This window comes from Panthera tigris, chromosome B3 (genome assembly GCF_018350195.1).
Source record: "Panthera tigris isolate Pti1 chromosome B3, P.tigris_Pti1_mat1.1, whole genome shotgun sequence".
Classification (NCBI taxonomy): domain Eukaryota; kingdom Metazoa; phylum Chordata; class Mammalia; order Carnivora; family Felidae; genus Panthera; species Panthera tigris.
Window position 1 is genome coordinate 50712318 of NC_056665.1, and position 18429 is coordinate 50730746.

Sequence of the window (18429 nt, forward strand, 5' to 3'; positions counted from 1 at the left end):
TCCAATGACCACCCTTCAGGAACGCTTTTGTCTTGATGGGGCTGAGCTGGATTAGACTTTCAATTTCAATCCTAGCACATTCCTAAAATATTATATGTGAATGGAAACCAGTAAAAAGACTGGCAATCCAGGATCATACATAAGTGATGGTGAAAGACTGTTTAGTTTGCTTGCATTATCAGAAGCCAGTTTTATTTCTATCATATTCTGCACTCTTGATAGGAAAAAGGAGAATTACAGATGACTTCAGAATTTCATTTGGTTATAGATATCATCAAATGGATACAAACCCACATGCTCTTTAAATGTTTTTTTTTTTAATGGGCCACTAACATTATCTTCTTGTTTCTGCAATTTTAAGTGAAGTTCAAGATTATATAACTATTTAAAATATTTCTTTTATTATTAGGTCAGAGAAATTAAATATTACTATATTGCTAGTATAATAAAGAACCTTGATCTGAAAGAAAGAATATCTTACTGCCATTTACACACATTTCTGAGCAAGGACATATTTAGAAATAGTAATAATATTGGATTAATTTAGGTTTCTGCTTTCTAGCCACTAGTCCAATCACTTTGCATGTTTTAACTCACTTAATTGTAACAACAAATCTATACTTCTGGTAGAATTATTACTGTTAATCATATTACTACTACTACTATTTTGTAGATGAGGAAACTGAGACATAGAAAGATTAAGCAACTTGCCTAATTACCCAGTTTGTGGATGAGCCAGGATTTTATTTGAATTGGCTATTTTAACAGCATATGGATACATTTCCATAACAATAAGCTACTTGTCTTTCAGTTGTGAAAGCTGTCTTTTTTAGCAGAGTCCCAAAACTGAAGGGTGATCTTAAATAGTGGAAACACTTATAAAGCTAGGCAATTACAAAAGAAAAGCAATATATGTAATTCTTTCAACATCTAATCATACTATATCTTTCAATTAAATCATCACTCTTAGAAGTAGAATCCCTGTATTGCCAAGTACAATCCTTGCCAAATATCCAGACACAATCATGGGATTTAGGGATTACAAGTCACATAATAAAGGATAATGACCTAAAATTAAGCACACCAACATAGAAAGCAGGGACTGCCATGCTCTGTAGAAATCAGCAATCTATTAGATTTAATGTGAGATTAAGGATCTGTGTAACCCGCAATTACGCTGTTTTTCATTAAGGAAAAAAAGTGATGATGGTGCTCAGTAAAATTCTTTCTTCTATTTACCACTGTTTAATTGGATTGGGGACTGCTTAAACATCTTCGGGTTGGAGCTTATAAGAAGATGATCCCAGCTGTTTTTCAAAGCTTAAGGCAGCAGGCAGACAACACAATCATGTCAAAGCTCATGCAAAAGGCTTAATCCTACTTTTTTTCCACCAAGCAGCTACTGCAACCCAGTGTTTAACCTTCTAAGTACTAAATGTGCTCTGTCACTGCTTTAGATTTGCCACGGAATTGTTATTGTTTAATGCTGTTAGCTTCACTGCCATTAAAATATCTTCTCAGTTCTCTGCTTTTGGAAACTGACCATGTTACCATTAGGATTCTCAGCATTTTATGCCTTAATTTAAAAATAGTCAGTGGTTTGCCACACTTCTAAACTATCAAATCCATAATAGTGACTTGTTTGCTCATACATTTACCCACCCATTTATTCTTTTGATAAATATCTAACCCTTTTGTGTCTTTTCCCCAAGCTCTACCATAGACACAGGAGAGCAGGCTTTGAGATGGTAACCAACTAGCTCCACAGTGTTGAAACTAAAGAAAATAATTTGGAGTTCTCTTTTACTTTTTTTTTTTCCTAGCAACATTTTGCCTAGTGCAAATATCCAGCATCTTAGAACTATCAGCTCTAGTTTTATCTAGATCAGCAATATCATAGTATTTAAAGAGTAAAGGTTAAATGGTCAAATTAGCTTTCCCTACAGCTGCACATGCTACTTGGATGGTCATGCACTTTCTTTCCTCTTTTCCTTTGGAGCGTGAGTAGTAAAGGAAAAAGGGAGTGGCTCTCTGATTTGCCCCAGTGGCGGTGAGCAGCCAGCAGAAAAGCAGACACAGTTAATGCTCAGCTGCTCAGACCAGTCAAGCAAGCTACCAAGTCCCAGCTGTGCCTCTTAATGTTTTCTGATTGCACCTACTCCTCAATCTGTGAACTGTTTTCTGGACTCAGATTCATCAAGCGCTGCCGCTTTAAAAACTCATGTAGGCAGGCATCCTAGGATATGCCATTATAAGCTGCTGCCAGGGGATCTTCTAGGAGATAAATGGAATCTGTGTGAAGTAAATTAGTGTGAACCAGTCAATCTGAGTGTCAGCCTTGAGCCACTTCCATGGATAACTAGCTGGCTGACTGGAGGCCAGGGTCTTCTGCCATATGTGGGTTGGAATCTCTGAGATTCTGTTCCTCAGGACGGGGGCAGGTGGGCAGTGGGGATGCGGGGCTGTTTATTCTTGGAAGGGCCAATTTGATCTGTGTATAGCTTTGTCAATGAAATGGACCTCTGAAGCATTTGTGTTTACCTCCCTACTCTTACTGTACCGAATGTCTTTAAGTTGGACTTCTTTACAGTAGGAAATATGAGAGAAATGCCCTGGAGAGAACAGCTGCCTCCCTGTTCGAGCTGCCATTTTGCAGACTCCAACTGTGCTGTGCTTGGTTGGTCAAACCTCCTATCTGAGATCTTTAGGTTTTAAAACAAAATAATAACCATAATTTGGCAAAATGAGTTTAATCCAAATCTCTCCCTATTCGCCTTTTGAGGAATAAATCTATGTGATCTTTAATTCATGAAGAAAGGGAGGTTCTATGCAAAGCCTGATGATCATGGTTCCCTGTAGATAATCAGCATGGAAAATCAAATTTTCACCATTAGAGGAGGGGGAGAAAGCCTCTTAATAGCAATAGAATGAGAAAACCTTTTAAAATATCTTAACTGTTCCATGGGAAGAATTTAGAGACAAAAAGCATATGAACCAATAGAGTCATAAGAATTATTATTTAATATGATTAAATGGTAAGTATAAATGGTTCTATTATGTAAAAATCATGTTTCCATAATTCAGTATTGCTTTAGAGATCATAGTCTGTTCTTACATTAAGATCACAAGAATTCATTTTATCTAGCTAAATTATGACAAATCATCTTTATTTCTTTTTTTCTTTATTATATTAATAAAATTTTTTATCACCTTTCTCTCTGTAGAATCAGTGAGATGGTTAATCATAGAATGCAAATGTATGAAGTAGAATGAGAATAAATTTAGGCCTTATATTTGGGGAATATTTTTTAAAGCTTTCCCTCCTCCATCTCCAGGGAAGCATTTTGCCTTTCAGAGGGAGAGAGACAAAATTACCTTGGAATAATAACTTGGGTAAAACAAAAACTATTTACATATTCAACAAATAATTTTCTTTTTCTTTGGTATTTTCTTTTTCTGGTCACCTTTCCCAGACTCATGTATCTGTAAGGTAGCTTTTGAGTACTTTATGTGAAGGTACCACCATTATGGGGTCCATAGAGACACATTCCATATATAAGATACATTTCAGTATATAGAGTGTGTCTGTGGATGTTAGATAGCATGAATCATAGCAAAGATCAAACTAAATGCTTTAAAAATTGAGTGACCCTTTCCTTGAACTAATGAAACAAAAATGGGATGTCCTGTGAGAACAAAATTTGTTTTATGCCTGTACATTGAGTTCAGAGAAATGAAATCCCTAGTGTAAATTTAACTTTATGATTTATGAGAGTGAGGAAAAGAGAGTGGAAATTGGTGAATTTTCCTTCTGTTGTAGGAGCTAGGTACAATATTTTGCAATGGATGACTTTTACTTTATAAAGCTCTTTGAAGGTAAGAAAGTGACCATTGTAAAAATCATGCTTGGAGCGCCTGGGTGGCTCAGTCGGTTGAGTGTCCAACTTCAGCTCAGGTCACGAACTCACAGTTCATGGGTTCGAGCCCCGCATCGGGCTCTGTGGTGACAGCTCAGAGTCTGGAGCCTGCTTCAGATTCTGTGTCTCCCTCTCTCTCTGCCCCTCCCCTGCTCACGCTCTGTCTTTCAAAAATAAATAAATGTAAAAATAAAAACAGATTTTTAAAAAATCATGCTTTTGACTAGAGATCTCCCTCAACATAGTCCACCCATTGTCTACATAGCCTTATTCCATACAGAGCAAGGCGACTTACTCAGCATTCACTGCCAATGGATGCATTGGACTCATAATATTTGTGGAACAAGAATACAATCTATGAATATCCAGCTGTCTGGGACAAGCTATGGAGGACAGAAAAAGGCACACTGAATCAGGGCTGTAATTCTTCTAGCCCAGGCTTCTGATTGCAGCACTTGAACTCACTAGAGAAGCACAGTTGTTCTCATGACATCAGTCTCAAAATTTTAAGATGTGTCTATATATCTTTCTTCCTTATTAAATGTAATGCAGTGAGGTAGTCAGACATAAGCAATGAGTGGGATAAGAAGAATAACACAGGCCAAATACAGTGCTAAGAAACACAGAAGAAGGGAGAAAAATTAACGTTATCTGGTAGGTTGATAAAGACTTCATGGAAAAGATTGCATTTGAACTGAGTCTTGAATAAGGGGGGAGCATTTTATCAAGTGGGGAATTGCATATGGGGTGACAGAAGATATCTCAAGTTGGGGATCTTCACACAGGCACTGATGTAGAAAATAAATGGCATACCCATGGGACAATGAGTGGTCTCATTCAGCTATAATATATGATATCAGAGTCTAAGATAGGGAGGAGCGGAGGAGGCCAGCACCCAGTGAGAAACCTCTAAGTTTGAATTGAGGCTGTATTATGAAAGGTCTTCAATCCATGGCTCTAGAATTCCCCATTGCTGACTGAACAGAAGTGCTTGCAGGTTTTTCTACACAGAAGCCACATGATCAGACCCTGGTTTTAGGCATATGACTCACCTCAATTTAAAGAGTTACTGGAGGGAGAGACATCTCTTACCAGGCTATTAAAATAGAGGAATGACCCTGGAACTGGAAAGTAGGGTGAGAGCATAATCATCTTGAGGGGTTGGAGGAACTAGAGGAGAGAAAATGGCAGTAGTAGGCATATATAATTTCTTGGGAAGTTTACAAATATCAGTCACCTTCTTCACATTTACTTCCATGCTGGAGTCTTTGGTCCTCCTAATTTCTTCTTGAGATATTCTGATATGATATAGACTCTCCTCCCTTGTAATTCTTCCCAGACCTTTGGCTGGCTTTTTAAATTCCACCATATGCTATATTGGCTACAATCTCTGGAGGCACATACAGGGTTTCAGAACCAGGGGCTTCCTGGGCTCACTTGTTGGTTTTCTTGTGGTTGGTTTATTTTTTTTCCTTAAAAAAATTTTTTTTAATGTTTATTCATCTTTCAGAGAGAGCACAAGCAGGAGAGGGGCAGAGAGAGAGGGAGACACAGGATCCAAAGCAGGCTCCAGGCTCTGAGCTGTCAGCACAGAGCTTGACATGGGGCTTGAACTCACAAGCAGTGAAATCACGACCTGAACTGAAGTCAGACTCTCAAACAACTGAGCCATCCAGGTGCCCCTGGATGGTTGTTTTTTTGTGTTGGCTGTCCCCTTCCTAAAGTGCCAGCCTTTAGTTAACCATTTGCCTACATTTTTACATTGGCCTAATATCCTTGAGTCATAGTCAATGATAGCTCAGAGCCATGTCCTTGTTATTTATACTTGTTACTTGGATCATGTTTCCTTTAAATAGTTCCCAGAATTTACTATACTGAAATGTGTACACAGCATGTGTTCCCAGTGATTCAGCCTCACAATTGTTTTCCATAGCTAATCTAATTAGTCTCACATTTCACAACTTAGGAACTCTTAGTGTGGTCTATAGTCCTAGAGATTTACTATGTATTCTTCCAAACAATTTGTAAAAATTTAGGAGGAGGGATATTTTACAGTGATCTAGGACACTGTTTTATACTGTCTTACCTAGAAATATCTGTCCCTTACCTTTTGTTACCTATTACTTAGTTCTTTCATTATAAAAACATCTTTTTTGTATTGAACATAGTTTTTGCAAAGTCTCACTAGATTATAGGTACTGGCTTCCCTTTATCCATATGCATGTTTGCTCTTTAAAATGTTACTTTCTTTAGGTATGTTTCTCTTACCCTTTATTTGGCGATGCCACTGGCTTGCTTGTATGAAAATGAGAGTTTGTATTACTTATCAAGGTCAGTTCTATATTTTGGACAACCATCTCTTAGACATATTAGTACAAATACTGGATGTTATGCAGTGACTCAGCTTGAGGATTTGAGAAGGCATCCTTCAATGATTTATCCCCCAGCAAAATTAATATTTTGAAATGAGTGGCTACATTTTATATGCATAACCATAAGAAACAATCAATGCCAACAGACTACCTATGCTTTCTCTGCCTGGTATGAGGGCATGTATAAGAGAGTGATGCTTGCCCCTGATTGTATTATAATACAGTGGTTAAGCCCATTATTAGCATCCAAGCATATCTTACATTCAATTTCAGTAAGTTCTCAAGTCCACTAACATAGCATTTGATGTCATTTAAATAAAAATAAATCACCTTCAGAGTAATGAAGCCTAATGATACAAAAGCAGTAACTTAGACCTTTTCTTCCTTGCATCCTTCTTAATGTTGACAAAGGAGTAGAAAACTAAGGCATAGTCTAGATAATTTGATTTCCTTATTTTCCATTTCCTATCTAGGAGATGAAAGAGCTCTGACACTTGATTAACCATCTGAGACAAACGTTCTCCCCTGAGATAGAGATGACTATCAGCTGGGAATTTGAGACTGCCTGCCAACTATCCTCCCCATGCTGATGGTGTCGTCTTAGGTTCAGCCTATGGAAGGGTTGCTGCTCTTATGAATTCCAATGGTCAGGCCATTTGACAGTTTCTTCTCCCACCAATTCAAGAGGAAAAATGTTTTTGGCATTTTTCCTCATGGATAACTGTAGACTTTGCTGTTTTAAATTGCCCTATGCTGGGAATCCTTATCTTAAGTTCATATATAAATCACATTTATCTCTAGTCTCAAATGCTAGCTTGATGCTCTTTTGATTGAAGGGTATCTTTTGTTTTCCTGACCTTCTTTTAAATTTTCAAATTCAAGCTGGGAAGTTGACTATAGATTTCCTCTATAATTCTTCCTTTACTGACTGTTCTTCAATTTATCAATATGTAGGGATATATTTGTTTTCATCTTTGAAATCTATTCCTGCTTTCAACTTCTTGAACTTCTGAACAGCAAAATGAATGCATTTGTGCATTTACCATAGGATTTGGTCCTTACTAGAAAAGTTAAATGAATTTTGCGGAACCTAAATGGCATGAAGAGTGTGAGTTAATTTCTATATATTCTTAGAATCCATCCATCACCTACAGTTCCTTTTAGTGAGGACAGAGTCCTTTCAGATAAGATGTTCCTGAGTCTCTTTGTCTTGAATAATTATCTCTCAGTAAAACATAGCAAGCTGGGATTGAGCTTGCTGATTTGACCAGTTTATTCCTTGCATCATTTATCCAATGATGATACATAAATATAAAAAGTAATAACAAAGAATGTTTCCTTGAGTTATTGCCACTCTGAATTTATTCATTAATGTTCAGGAACCAAAGTTGAGCAAATTATTTTGATTTGATGTTTTTCAAAATGGTGCCTGCTCACCTGCTTACCCCCTCTCTCCTGGGAGCACTGCTTGCCAAGGAAATGGTACTCTGAAGGAGTACATAAAGAAATTCAGGCAAGACCCTCACTGGTAACTCAAGAATTACTCTTTTCGGGGCTGAGGAAACACATCAGAAAGAGAAGAAAGAGTTGCATCATTACCTGTTATGCTCCTTTCCAATTCCCAACTTACCTTACACATTTCCTTTGTCATACCCTCCCACCCTACCTCCGATCTGTCTCTGTAGTCTGTTTCAGTCTGAGAGCCTAGATAATTTGATTAGAGTTGGTTTTCATGTCAGTCTTGACTAAGACAAATGACTTCATTGGCCCCATCCTTACATATAAAAGGAATAGAAATAGTTGCCCTTTAAGAGATTTGACTTGAGGAAAACACAATTAATTCCACAAGAACACCACACCTCTGCATTCATTTCACAAATAATAACTGAGAAGCTCATCATGCCTAAGGCCTGAAAGCCAAGACGGACCCAGGCCTCAGAGGAGTCCAGCACATATGAAGCCTAACCTAACTTAGACCGTGTAACATCCAGACCAGGGCTCATCTGCTGCATCTGTGCTTCTTGCAATTATTACATGGACCCAGTTAAGTCAGTTTAGGATGATTTATCTTGCACCGAAGTTCATATTTGCCAAATTGATTGATAAAGAGAGGGATTGTTTAAAGAAATGAACTGAATAAGTACGATTCGAAGAAGGGTAAGATATAACTGATTTTTTTTTCAAGATTTGTTTTTAAAGATGTGTTTTGCACCATTGGTAAACATCTGACAGATGCTTTTCTATGCCAAGGAGCCACCTTGTTTGTTCTCACTAGTAGCCATGGTGCAGCCTCAGTTATTTCTCGGTCATCTTTCCATAGGGCTGCCTGACCCTAGCATTGCAACTACCCAAGTATCCCTCTGAAGCTGCCTTGATGTCCTCTGTCCCTCAGTCAGACTGGACATTGCCACTTGTAGAAAAATACCAATCTTAGTTAATTCTGAAAGAGCTTTAGAAGTCATTATTTCTAAGGCTCATGTAGTAGCCATTTACCATCTTGGTATCTTGTTCAATGACACACTGAGTAGTTGATTGTCTTGAATTGTTAACTGGAGGAGTGTTTGAGTTTCCGAGCCAGAAGATGTCAAGGAAGTTGTCCGGTCCATTTCTCTTATTTTATTAATAAAAGGACCTGAGTTTAGGAGAATAAAATGACATACTCAAAATCACAAGGTCACACTATTAGGACCAGAGGTGGAATTAAAAAACAGATCTTCTGAATCCTATTAATTTCACTTTTGTCCAGTGCAACATATTATATCTCCCCGGGAACTCAGAATTTCATCCCTATAATGAAATTGTTGATACTCATTTTTGTTCCAATTCATATATATATTTGGATGCCAAAAAATGAGGAATTTCATTTTGCACTCAGAAATAAGGAAGATAGAGCCTCCTTCTTTATGCAGACTGCCTATTGACATTAATAATAGATTGCAGGGTTGTTTGGGTATGTTTGAGCTGTAAACTCTAGGCCTGACCTTGAGATTTTCCCCTTAAACTAGAAGTGAAATTAACCTTTGGTTTTCAATTTTTAGGAAAGCTCATTAGCAGTTTCACTCAGTCATTTAATAAGTACTCTAAGTATGTGCCTTGTGCCTCGCATAGGGCTAGAGATGTATGTGCTTATTCATCAGCCTTACCAAAGCATCCCACTGCCCAAACATTTGGATGACAGAGGAATTTCTGTATCTGAAAGGAATAAAGCATTGTTTAAAAAGATTCATTAATTGATTGTCTTTTTTAGCATTCACATTTTCCTTCCTCCAAATTAGTTGGCTGTTCCACTCATGCATTTCACTTGTAGAAGTTAGCTATAGAGAGATTTTTTTTCCTCTTAGACTAAGTAGTCAAAAATCTGATCCTCTGTGTGTGTATGTGTGTGTAATATACATACATCCAAAATATTTAAATTAAATATAATTTTAATTCTATACATCTAGTAAAGATACCAAAATAATAGTTACCCTTCCCAGCATTTTAGAAAATTCATTTTTCTACCAGTTTAAAATGTCATCCTTAAAGCAATTCATACTAGAAAATGTCATCCAGAAAATATTCCATGTCAGATTAGAATTTCAGAGAGATAGCAAAAACACCTAAGTTTAATGTTAACTGAACTTGTCCATAAAACAGTTATTACTTAGTTATAAAGAGGTATTAGATATTTTATTTAATTCTGGGCATCTTTATCTGATTTTTTCCCCAGTTTCCAGTCCACACTGACAAAAATAAGCCTGAAGCCTGATGCAGGATGCAGTAAAAATAAGCTATTATTATGTAAATATAATTAAAAGGTCCTATCACTTGATTATCTCAGTAGATACTCTTAAAGTAGGGGTAATAAGTACATAGTTCTTTAGCTAAATATGTTTTCCTGATGGGACATCTGTCCTGAGAGAACCACTTTGTAAAGTGAATTAGGGGTCTATTCAAATGGCATCCTCTTTGTTTATAAATTTGGTGTTAGCACTTCAAATCTTTTCACTGATTATGTCTCCCCTAATTTAAAATATATAACAGTCTTTGGTGATCTGTGACTGTTGCATTAGTATTTACTTCTTGAATTTAACGTAGTTTTTCTTTCTTCTAAGCCTGCAGAAAGTTGTTTGTTTGTTTGTTTAGTTGATTCATAGGGATGCCTTAAGATTGCCAAGAGACCTAAACGATCAACCAAGAAAGTGATCAACTCTTAGCCACCATATTGAGCTAGTAGATCTGAACTCAGGTCTTTGACTTCTCCACTGCTCATTCCACAAATCTGAGTGGTCTTTTAGTCTTTCCTGACTTCTGCAACCTGTACATTATTTTTGTCCCCTTGAGTAAGATGTCATAAAGATTTTTTCTGAGTTTTACCTGCTACTACAGTGGTTTATTCTACTCAGACCAACATTTCAAACTGTTATATCTTTTTATTAATGGTTTTCTATAAATATCCTCAATACTTCCAAAAAGTCCATACATATGATGGATGGGATCTATTTTTAAATCATTCATAAGTCATTGTATTGAAAACACTATTTGTAGTGCAGATTTTATTCACATTGTAAATGACATGGATTTTTAACAGGGGCTCTATTTAGTCTACAGAACTGGCCTAGCTTGGAAGAACCAGCTGCTGTTAGTGGAGATGAATGGAGATTTTTCCAGTGGTCACTCTCTTGTCTTACTGGGGGGTGGGGAGAATAATTCTTGGAATTATTTGCTGCCTAGAGTTAGCCACCTTTAAAAGCTAATACCATCTTTCTGCAAATGATGGCAAAGGGAAGGAGGGAATTTTTGGAGGTTAACTGAAACCAAAATAGAGTATAGAGGGAGATGGAAGAGCATAACCACTGTCACCACACGGTGACCCTGTCACCACATGGTCTTATGGTAAATCCTTCTATAGTGTCCTTGTCATACAATCTTCTGAGTTTCTTCTACCATTGAACTATTCATTTCTTTAATATCTAGAATTATATTCATAGTTAAACACATTATAGTCAAACACATCCATACAAAGTACATGGATTTCTCTGTTTCACTACCAAAGACATTACAAAGATATTTAGAACACTGGTGTTTCCGCTGTCAACACTTTGAGGTACATGATGAGTAAATGGAATAGCCTTACATCTTTCAGTGGTAGAACTGTCAAGAAGAGTTTGTCTTTTTTGCCCCACTTCCCCCAAATGTGGACTGTTTCAGAATCCATTACAGAGGAAATAAACAGTTGATTTTAAGTTAAGGATGAACCTAACAATCATTTGCACTATATTGATGTCAAAAGTATCTCTCTAACAAGCTTTAAAATGCATCTTCAAAAACTACTGAAAATATCCGAGAACTTTAGTGATGAGCTACAAATGGACTTGGGTATTGATAAATAAAAGTCAATATGTATAGTGAAAGGACAACTTACTGTGATAAATGGGCCCACCATCAGTAAAGATCAAATTATTGACTATCTAGGGCAAGGAAAAACCTGTCTATAGCTAACTTCTACAGGTGAGAAGAATTAGCCACAGCAGCAATTTAGGGAAAGCTCAAAGAGATATGTTAAGAGAATTCATTAAAAATGCATATAAAAGTAGGCAGCAACATTCTGTTAAATACATTTGTGACACTAGGCTAATGTATTTTTTTACCATGCCTGCGTTCACACCTTTTTTTCTTTTGCCTTGAATGAGCTCCCTTTGGGCTACCCATACTCCTTTTCAAGGAATTTAAAATTCACTCCCCAATCCTCCTATTACAGGAGAATTACTGCTGCATTCCTAAAAACTATGTCACTCTTGGAATATTGTCTTTAATGCTCCTACTAGTTACTTTTCATTATACCTCAACTAGATCACAAGTTGTATGAGGGCACATTTGAAATGCCTTTATTTTCTTTTTACCCCTCCCATGGTCTAGCACAGAGCTCTACCCATAATAAGGGCTAGATCAATATTTGTTGATTTCATTGTTTTTGAAATGATTCATTAGGGAAGCTCTGGTCACACATCATGTCAGAGTTTAATGATGAAACATCACAGAAAACACCCAAAAGAACAATTGCAAAGATTAGCCTATCAAAAAAAAAAAAAAACAAAAGTGAAATGGCAATAATTAACTTCTCCAATGTCTGCTGTTCCCAACTGACAGAATGAAGGTATTTCCTATATAGTAAATTTATCCAGGTACTCTATAAATTAGCCAGTAAAAATGACAAATCATGTACCATCTCAAATTTGGAAGCTAAAATGTAATTAAGCAAAATATCTGAAGAATAATACCCTTTCTACTCTCCTACCCCTTCACAAAGACACCCTTCAAAATCAGAGGTAGAGACAAAAATAGCTGCAGGGTACCTACTAGTATGAGTTTAATGAAGATCATGCAGCTACAACTATACCTAACTTTCTGACTTTCTTGAGAGGTTTGGGATGTCAGTTCAACCTGGGACCACTTTATTGTCACTAAAAATTGTTACCGGCATTTGCTATGTGGTTCTAATACCATGCTCTCCTCCTTGAAGTCCTTATATCTAGAACAGAGTCTTGCTGGAAGAATAAATGAATGAATCAATGAATGAAAGTTTTAAATTATGAAAGAACAATGTATGGGATGACAAGTGGAATGCATTTGCCCAAATAAACACAGGTGCTAACTCATTGGCTGTTAATAATAGATTTAGCTGTATGATGAATCCCCTAGTAATCCCCTATTAGAAACACCAATGTAAATATTTCAGAAAATTAACAAGATATTTAGGGATAAAAAAATTAAAACAGTCTAGTAAATCTTGACCAGTGTAATAGTTTTCTGCAACTTTGATACATTTAATTATCTGCTTAAGCATATTACAAAAATTGATGGATTAAAAAATAATTTGTAAATATGATCTAAACTGAGAAAAATTAAATTAAAGGGAATTACACCAATAACTACTTAGGCGATATGTGTCTCCCCTCCAAATTACACACTACCCCCACCACCATTTTATAAATATGCAACCTTTGTCTCAAGTGGGCCTAAACAAGAAACTGAATGGATCTAGTTGAAGATAATTCAAAGCACATACCCTCGTGGGCCAGGAGGACATCTAGTATGGTACCTCTGTTTCATTCATTTGTTCACTCATTCATTCCACAAATCCTTTAAGAATACCTCTGATGGCCCATGGCATACAGAAATGAATAAAACAGACATGCTATGTACTTCCATATTTTTTTTGAAAACTTAAATGCCAGAATTTCATACATTTCCCATATTTTGTTCTCTAATAAAAGGTTTTAGAGAAGCACTGGATTCAAACTCTATGCTCACACTTTGACAGAACAGAGGAGAACTGTGTTCTGAGAGGTTGGTGAAACTCAAGAGAATATTTGGATCAGAATTATGTTACTAGTCTCCTTTAAGGTGTGTATACAGTAGGCCTCAGGTTACGATCACCAATGCAATAAAAACTCCATGGAAAGAAGATGAGGAGTGTGGGTGGTGTGAGTTCTGCTCATGCTGCTTTAGACCTTGGGTTGTGTTCCTTTGTGTCACTTATTGAGTATGTGTGTGAAGTGACACAGCCTCCAGCCTCTGTGTTTGCTCTATCATTTCCTAATGGAGGTTTAGGAACAGTGGCCAGGCCTACTCACTGTGCCAACAAACATATTATTTCATGAATGGCTTATATATTTTCTTTTTTGTTTTTATGGCCTATAAATAATATGTCGTGTGTGTTATCAAGATCCGAAGAGACCGTAGTAGTGTTTATTGCAGCAATTTGTGATAGATAAAATTAGCAGTAGTCAATAATATACATATTTATGTAGTTTGGCTTCAAACAAGTAAGTATGACAATTTATATTATTGGGGTATTGCTCTGTTTTGTTATTCACAGAGTTTTTTTCATGAAGCCAATATCCACTCTTCCTGACAAGGGATTCCTTCAACAAATATAACATGGAAATACGTTACTCAGGGAGATAAGTTAAACCAAGTATTACAACTTGTGCAAAAATGTGGAAACTTGAGACTGTTTCTCTAATGAACTAGTGGTATAATGTGTTTATAGGAAATTTTAGATTTCTGTGCTCATTTCTATTTCTGTTCATAATTCCTACCCAGATAATAATGACAAGTTGTTTGGAGACAAGTTGTCTGAAATCACCGTTCAAACATTAGTCCTTCTTATTAAACATTTGCGAAGTATTTATTCTCTATTTTAAATTTTATTTGTTTAAGGCTTTTATTTTTTGTGTGTTTAGAGTTTTTAATTTGATGAAGGAGAAACAAAATGCATAAAAAATGTTCACCAGCTATGATTTGTGCGACAAAAGGAACCATTGCATCCACACAGAGCTGGTCTTTCTAACTAACCAGCCCAACGTTCCGTCTGTGTCCTGTGGCTGTTAATTGACTATATCGTTTTAGATTTATGCATTAAAAATACGATTTCTGCTTTGAAGGGATCACTTTGTTACTTTGTAGCTTTTAAGCTGATGCCATGAACTTATTTTTCTTGTAAGATAAAGTCTCATCTATAGATTTTGCAACTAATTACATGTCTGCCAATACATACTTAGAGGATACATTTTATTTCAATTTATTATTTGTGTTTACATAGTGTGTCCCTGGAAATATCTGTGGAACTTAAAGGAAATGTTTCAGTGGTGTTTATTACTACTTTTTCACTGTTCTCTCTTTCTTCTCTCTCTCTCTCTCCCCTTTTAATAGCTCCAGTCAGTCCGGTCAAGCATGACAGCGACTCAAACTCGGCAAAGTTCCAAGACACTGAGGACATGCCTGACAGATGTGTCTTGGAAGAGTCTGAGAGTCCAGGTGAAAGCCATTTAAAAATAGTCAAGTATAAAATGATAAATTTGACACAGCTTTGGGGTCCTTGGAAGGGGGTGGCGGGGAGGACATTGTAATGCTGTTTTCTCTTAGCAGCTGCACTGTCAAATTAATGGTCACCTCCAGGGGTCACAGTGTGGAGCTGTTACCTTTCCTCTTTCATCAGGAATTCAGTTGGAGGAAGTACAAAGGCTTTATGACTGAGAAGGGAAGCTGACACTATTAGTTCATTATCATCAATTTTAAGCTAAACTGGAGAATAGAGGCTGAGATTGAAAACTGGAGAAGTGGCAGCATTTTAAATATTTTAAATAATGGGATCAAGCAGAAGGAGAGAGTTAGAGACAAAAGAGACACAGATTGCCACCATTACAATCTATTTACCTTTCTAAATACAAACAATGCTCTCACCTGGACGAAAGTGCTCTAATCTGGACGATTTTAGCATAACAGTAATGGACTCATGGACATGTCAACTGTTTGGAACAAACAGAACAGAAGAAAGTAATAACCCTTCCTCATGCTACATCCCAAGTTGCTTATGTTTGTATTTTCTTTGTAGAAAGAATAGACAGAAATATACTGGAAGGATAGAGCCAGAAACACTTATGCATGGATTTTTGTTTCTGCTTCTGTCTTGTTTCAAAACATGCCTAGTCTTTAACAGATAATTAATTAAAAGGAAAAAAAAAATCCTGTGGAGGTTGAATGACATTCCTGGATCACTGCAAAGCCTTAAGGTGCTAGAAGGTACCTTATTACCATGAGTGAAAGAGTTAACTATCTCCCCCCACCGAACAGTTTTACTTCCCTGTTTTCTCTGGCTGCTGGGTACCCTCGACCCTCTTGCATCTTTGTGTGCTGATCCTTGTATCAGATTTTTGATTCATCCTCTCTGTGGCCTGTCAGCTTAGTTAAGAGATTTCCAAATCTTGTAGCCTTCGCTGACAGGGGGCAGCTGCAAACAGTCCCCTGATCCTTCCCCGAGGAGAGCTACTGAGATTTAATTTTCAGTGAAAGGTGCAGCCTGCAATCTATGTCAGGTCCCCTAAGTCATCTCGGAACCCCAATAGGCCCAGTGGCGATGGCATTGTATTTCAGTTCCCTCCACTACACCAAGATTCCTCAAAAGATGAACTGCTGCAGTGTGTCTGTTCTCAACCACACTTCTGCTTTAGCATCCCATGGAAGTGACAAATGGCACCTTTCACAACGACAGAAAATTTTAATCAGAACGTTAATCCCACCCCCTGCCATAGTATCTAAAAAAACAAATGCAGGTTAGTCCCACTCTAACAGGGAGAGAGTAGTGGTAGCATTAAATTTCTATTAAATTATTTATAAATTGCTTTTAGTTTTGACAAAGATTGCCTAATAGTGACTAGATTTTTAAACTGTCTTAATACATAGTTTCCTATAAACCCTAAGCAGTTAAATCCATGAGTCAAGTTTTTACTTGTGTTAACTGTTCACTGTTTTGGGCAAGAATAGATTGGCTTTATGTTATTTCAAAAGTAGTATAAATTTCGGTCATCCCTCAATATGAGTGGAATTGTAGTAAAATTCAAATATAACATAGTTCATCTGACTGATATAAACAAAAGCATATATCAAAACAAAGATTAATTAGTAAAGAGAGGTACTGATAAAGAATCTTAACTTAAAAAGTGAGTACTGTTCTATACATTGGACATCATTAAACGGGTAATAAAGAATGAATTACTCCGGCTTTTTCCTCTGTCCATTCCTGCATTTTAAGACATCTTGCCTTATAGGCCTAGAAACCTCTGGAGAGTTCACTACTGGTCTCACTGCCTTCCACTGAGAATTTGTGGCTTGGTTGTCATGGAGACATCGTATTTCTCCAAGAATTGCTCATATTGATCCGTGGCCAGGCGTAAATGGCCAAGCGAGTGTGAGGAATAAAGGGGGCTGGGCAGTCCTATAAAATGACCAGGGCTTGTGGGTTGGAAATAAGCTCATAGCAAACACTTAGGTAAAAAGAAAGAAGCAGTTTTATTTTGTTTCAGGATTTCTTTCTGTACTTTGGGCCATTGTCTTCTTTCACTATGAACTGAAAGAAACTTGTTAGTCACTTGTCATGTCAGATCTTTGGTGCTTGTCCTGACACAGCTGTCAGCCTTCCAGCTCTGTGCAGTTCAGGGACACACAACAAAGAGGCAATGACATGAATTATTTATTGCTCCTTGTGTGGATAAAATTCTGTGATAAGAAATTAAGACACTTCTGACAGAGGTGCTTGTTTAGTAAGAAAGATTTTGATGAGAGAGTGCATTTCCTTGAAGTATGAGCATTTGAGAGGGAAAATTCCTAAAACTGAGCACGAAAGAAGATATGAGAAATTGGTGGCATAGAGGGACTTTCTCAAACTGTGAAAATATGACTGTCCACTTCTCAGTGTCCCACAATTAACTAAAAAATAGCAAGGCATTCAGATGGAGGGGCTCCAAAACTATAAACATCATGTTGGTGGTTTGGGTACCTCTTTTTACCATGTATGAGTGGTGTTCTTCTGGAAAGTATATTTAACCACTTTTGTTAGAAGAAAAGGCAAAATTTGGGGGTTTTAAGTGATAAGCTTTGGGAAGGTGCTGTCAAATCAAGAGAGGTGCTTCCACAGCTAAGCTTATAACTGCATTGGTATATTCATTATTCTCTATATGGAAAGGAGTACATTTAAATCTGAATGCATCATTCTCACCATTTTCACCTGGCATATCATCGTTCATTTAAAAGTCCTTCTAATACCTTCATGTACATGCAAAATCCCCCCATTACAAAGTTGAATGTGGTCAGTCTTCTAGCTTTAATGGATATTGACCTTACATGGTTTTATCTATGCAACTCTAAATGACTAATATATTTATTACATCATTTTTAATGAACAAACCAGTTGTTCAAACAGCACATATAAAATGAAAACAAAAATCATTTTCCCATGCAAGCACAGTTCAAGAATATTGCCTCATATATTGTTCTTTCCAAATAAAGTCTTTTCTTTGCAAATCCTCTAAACATAATTTTACTTTAAACGTTAGAGTTTCATATTTCTGATACCAATTCATTTGCATTTGCAGAGAGGAAAGGGATATTGAAGCACAGAAAAACTATAATAGTTTATTCTTTAAGGTAAAGTTAAAGTTTCCTAAACATTGATATAATATTTTAAAATTCCATTGGTAAAATCAATTTTTTTAATTTATGTAAAAAATAAGATTGACTTTATGAATTGATTATCTTTGAATGCAAAGGGTTTTGAACTCAGTCAGAAGATTGTTTACTTTCCCACTGACATCACTGCT

General features: G+C 36.6%; 1 protein-coding gene across 1 annotated transcript in view; it reads left to right on the forward strand.

Moving 5' to 3' along the window:
• WDR72 (WD repeat domain 72) overlaps positions 1-18429 on the forward strand; it is a 202648-nt gene that overhangs the window by 181973 nt on the left and 2246 nt on the right. The window contains exon 18 of the mRNA XM_007081860.3: positions 14987-15091. Within this exon, the coding sequence (XP_007081922.1) occupies positions 14987-15091 (105 nt within the window). The remainder of the gene's footprint in view (positions 1-14986; positions 15092-18429) is intronic.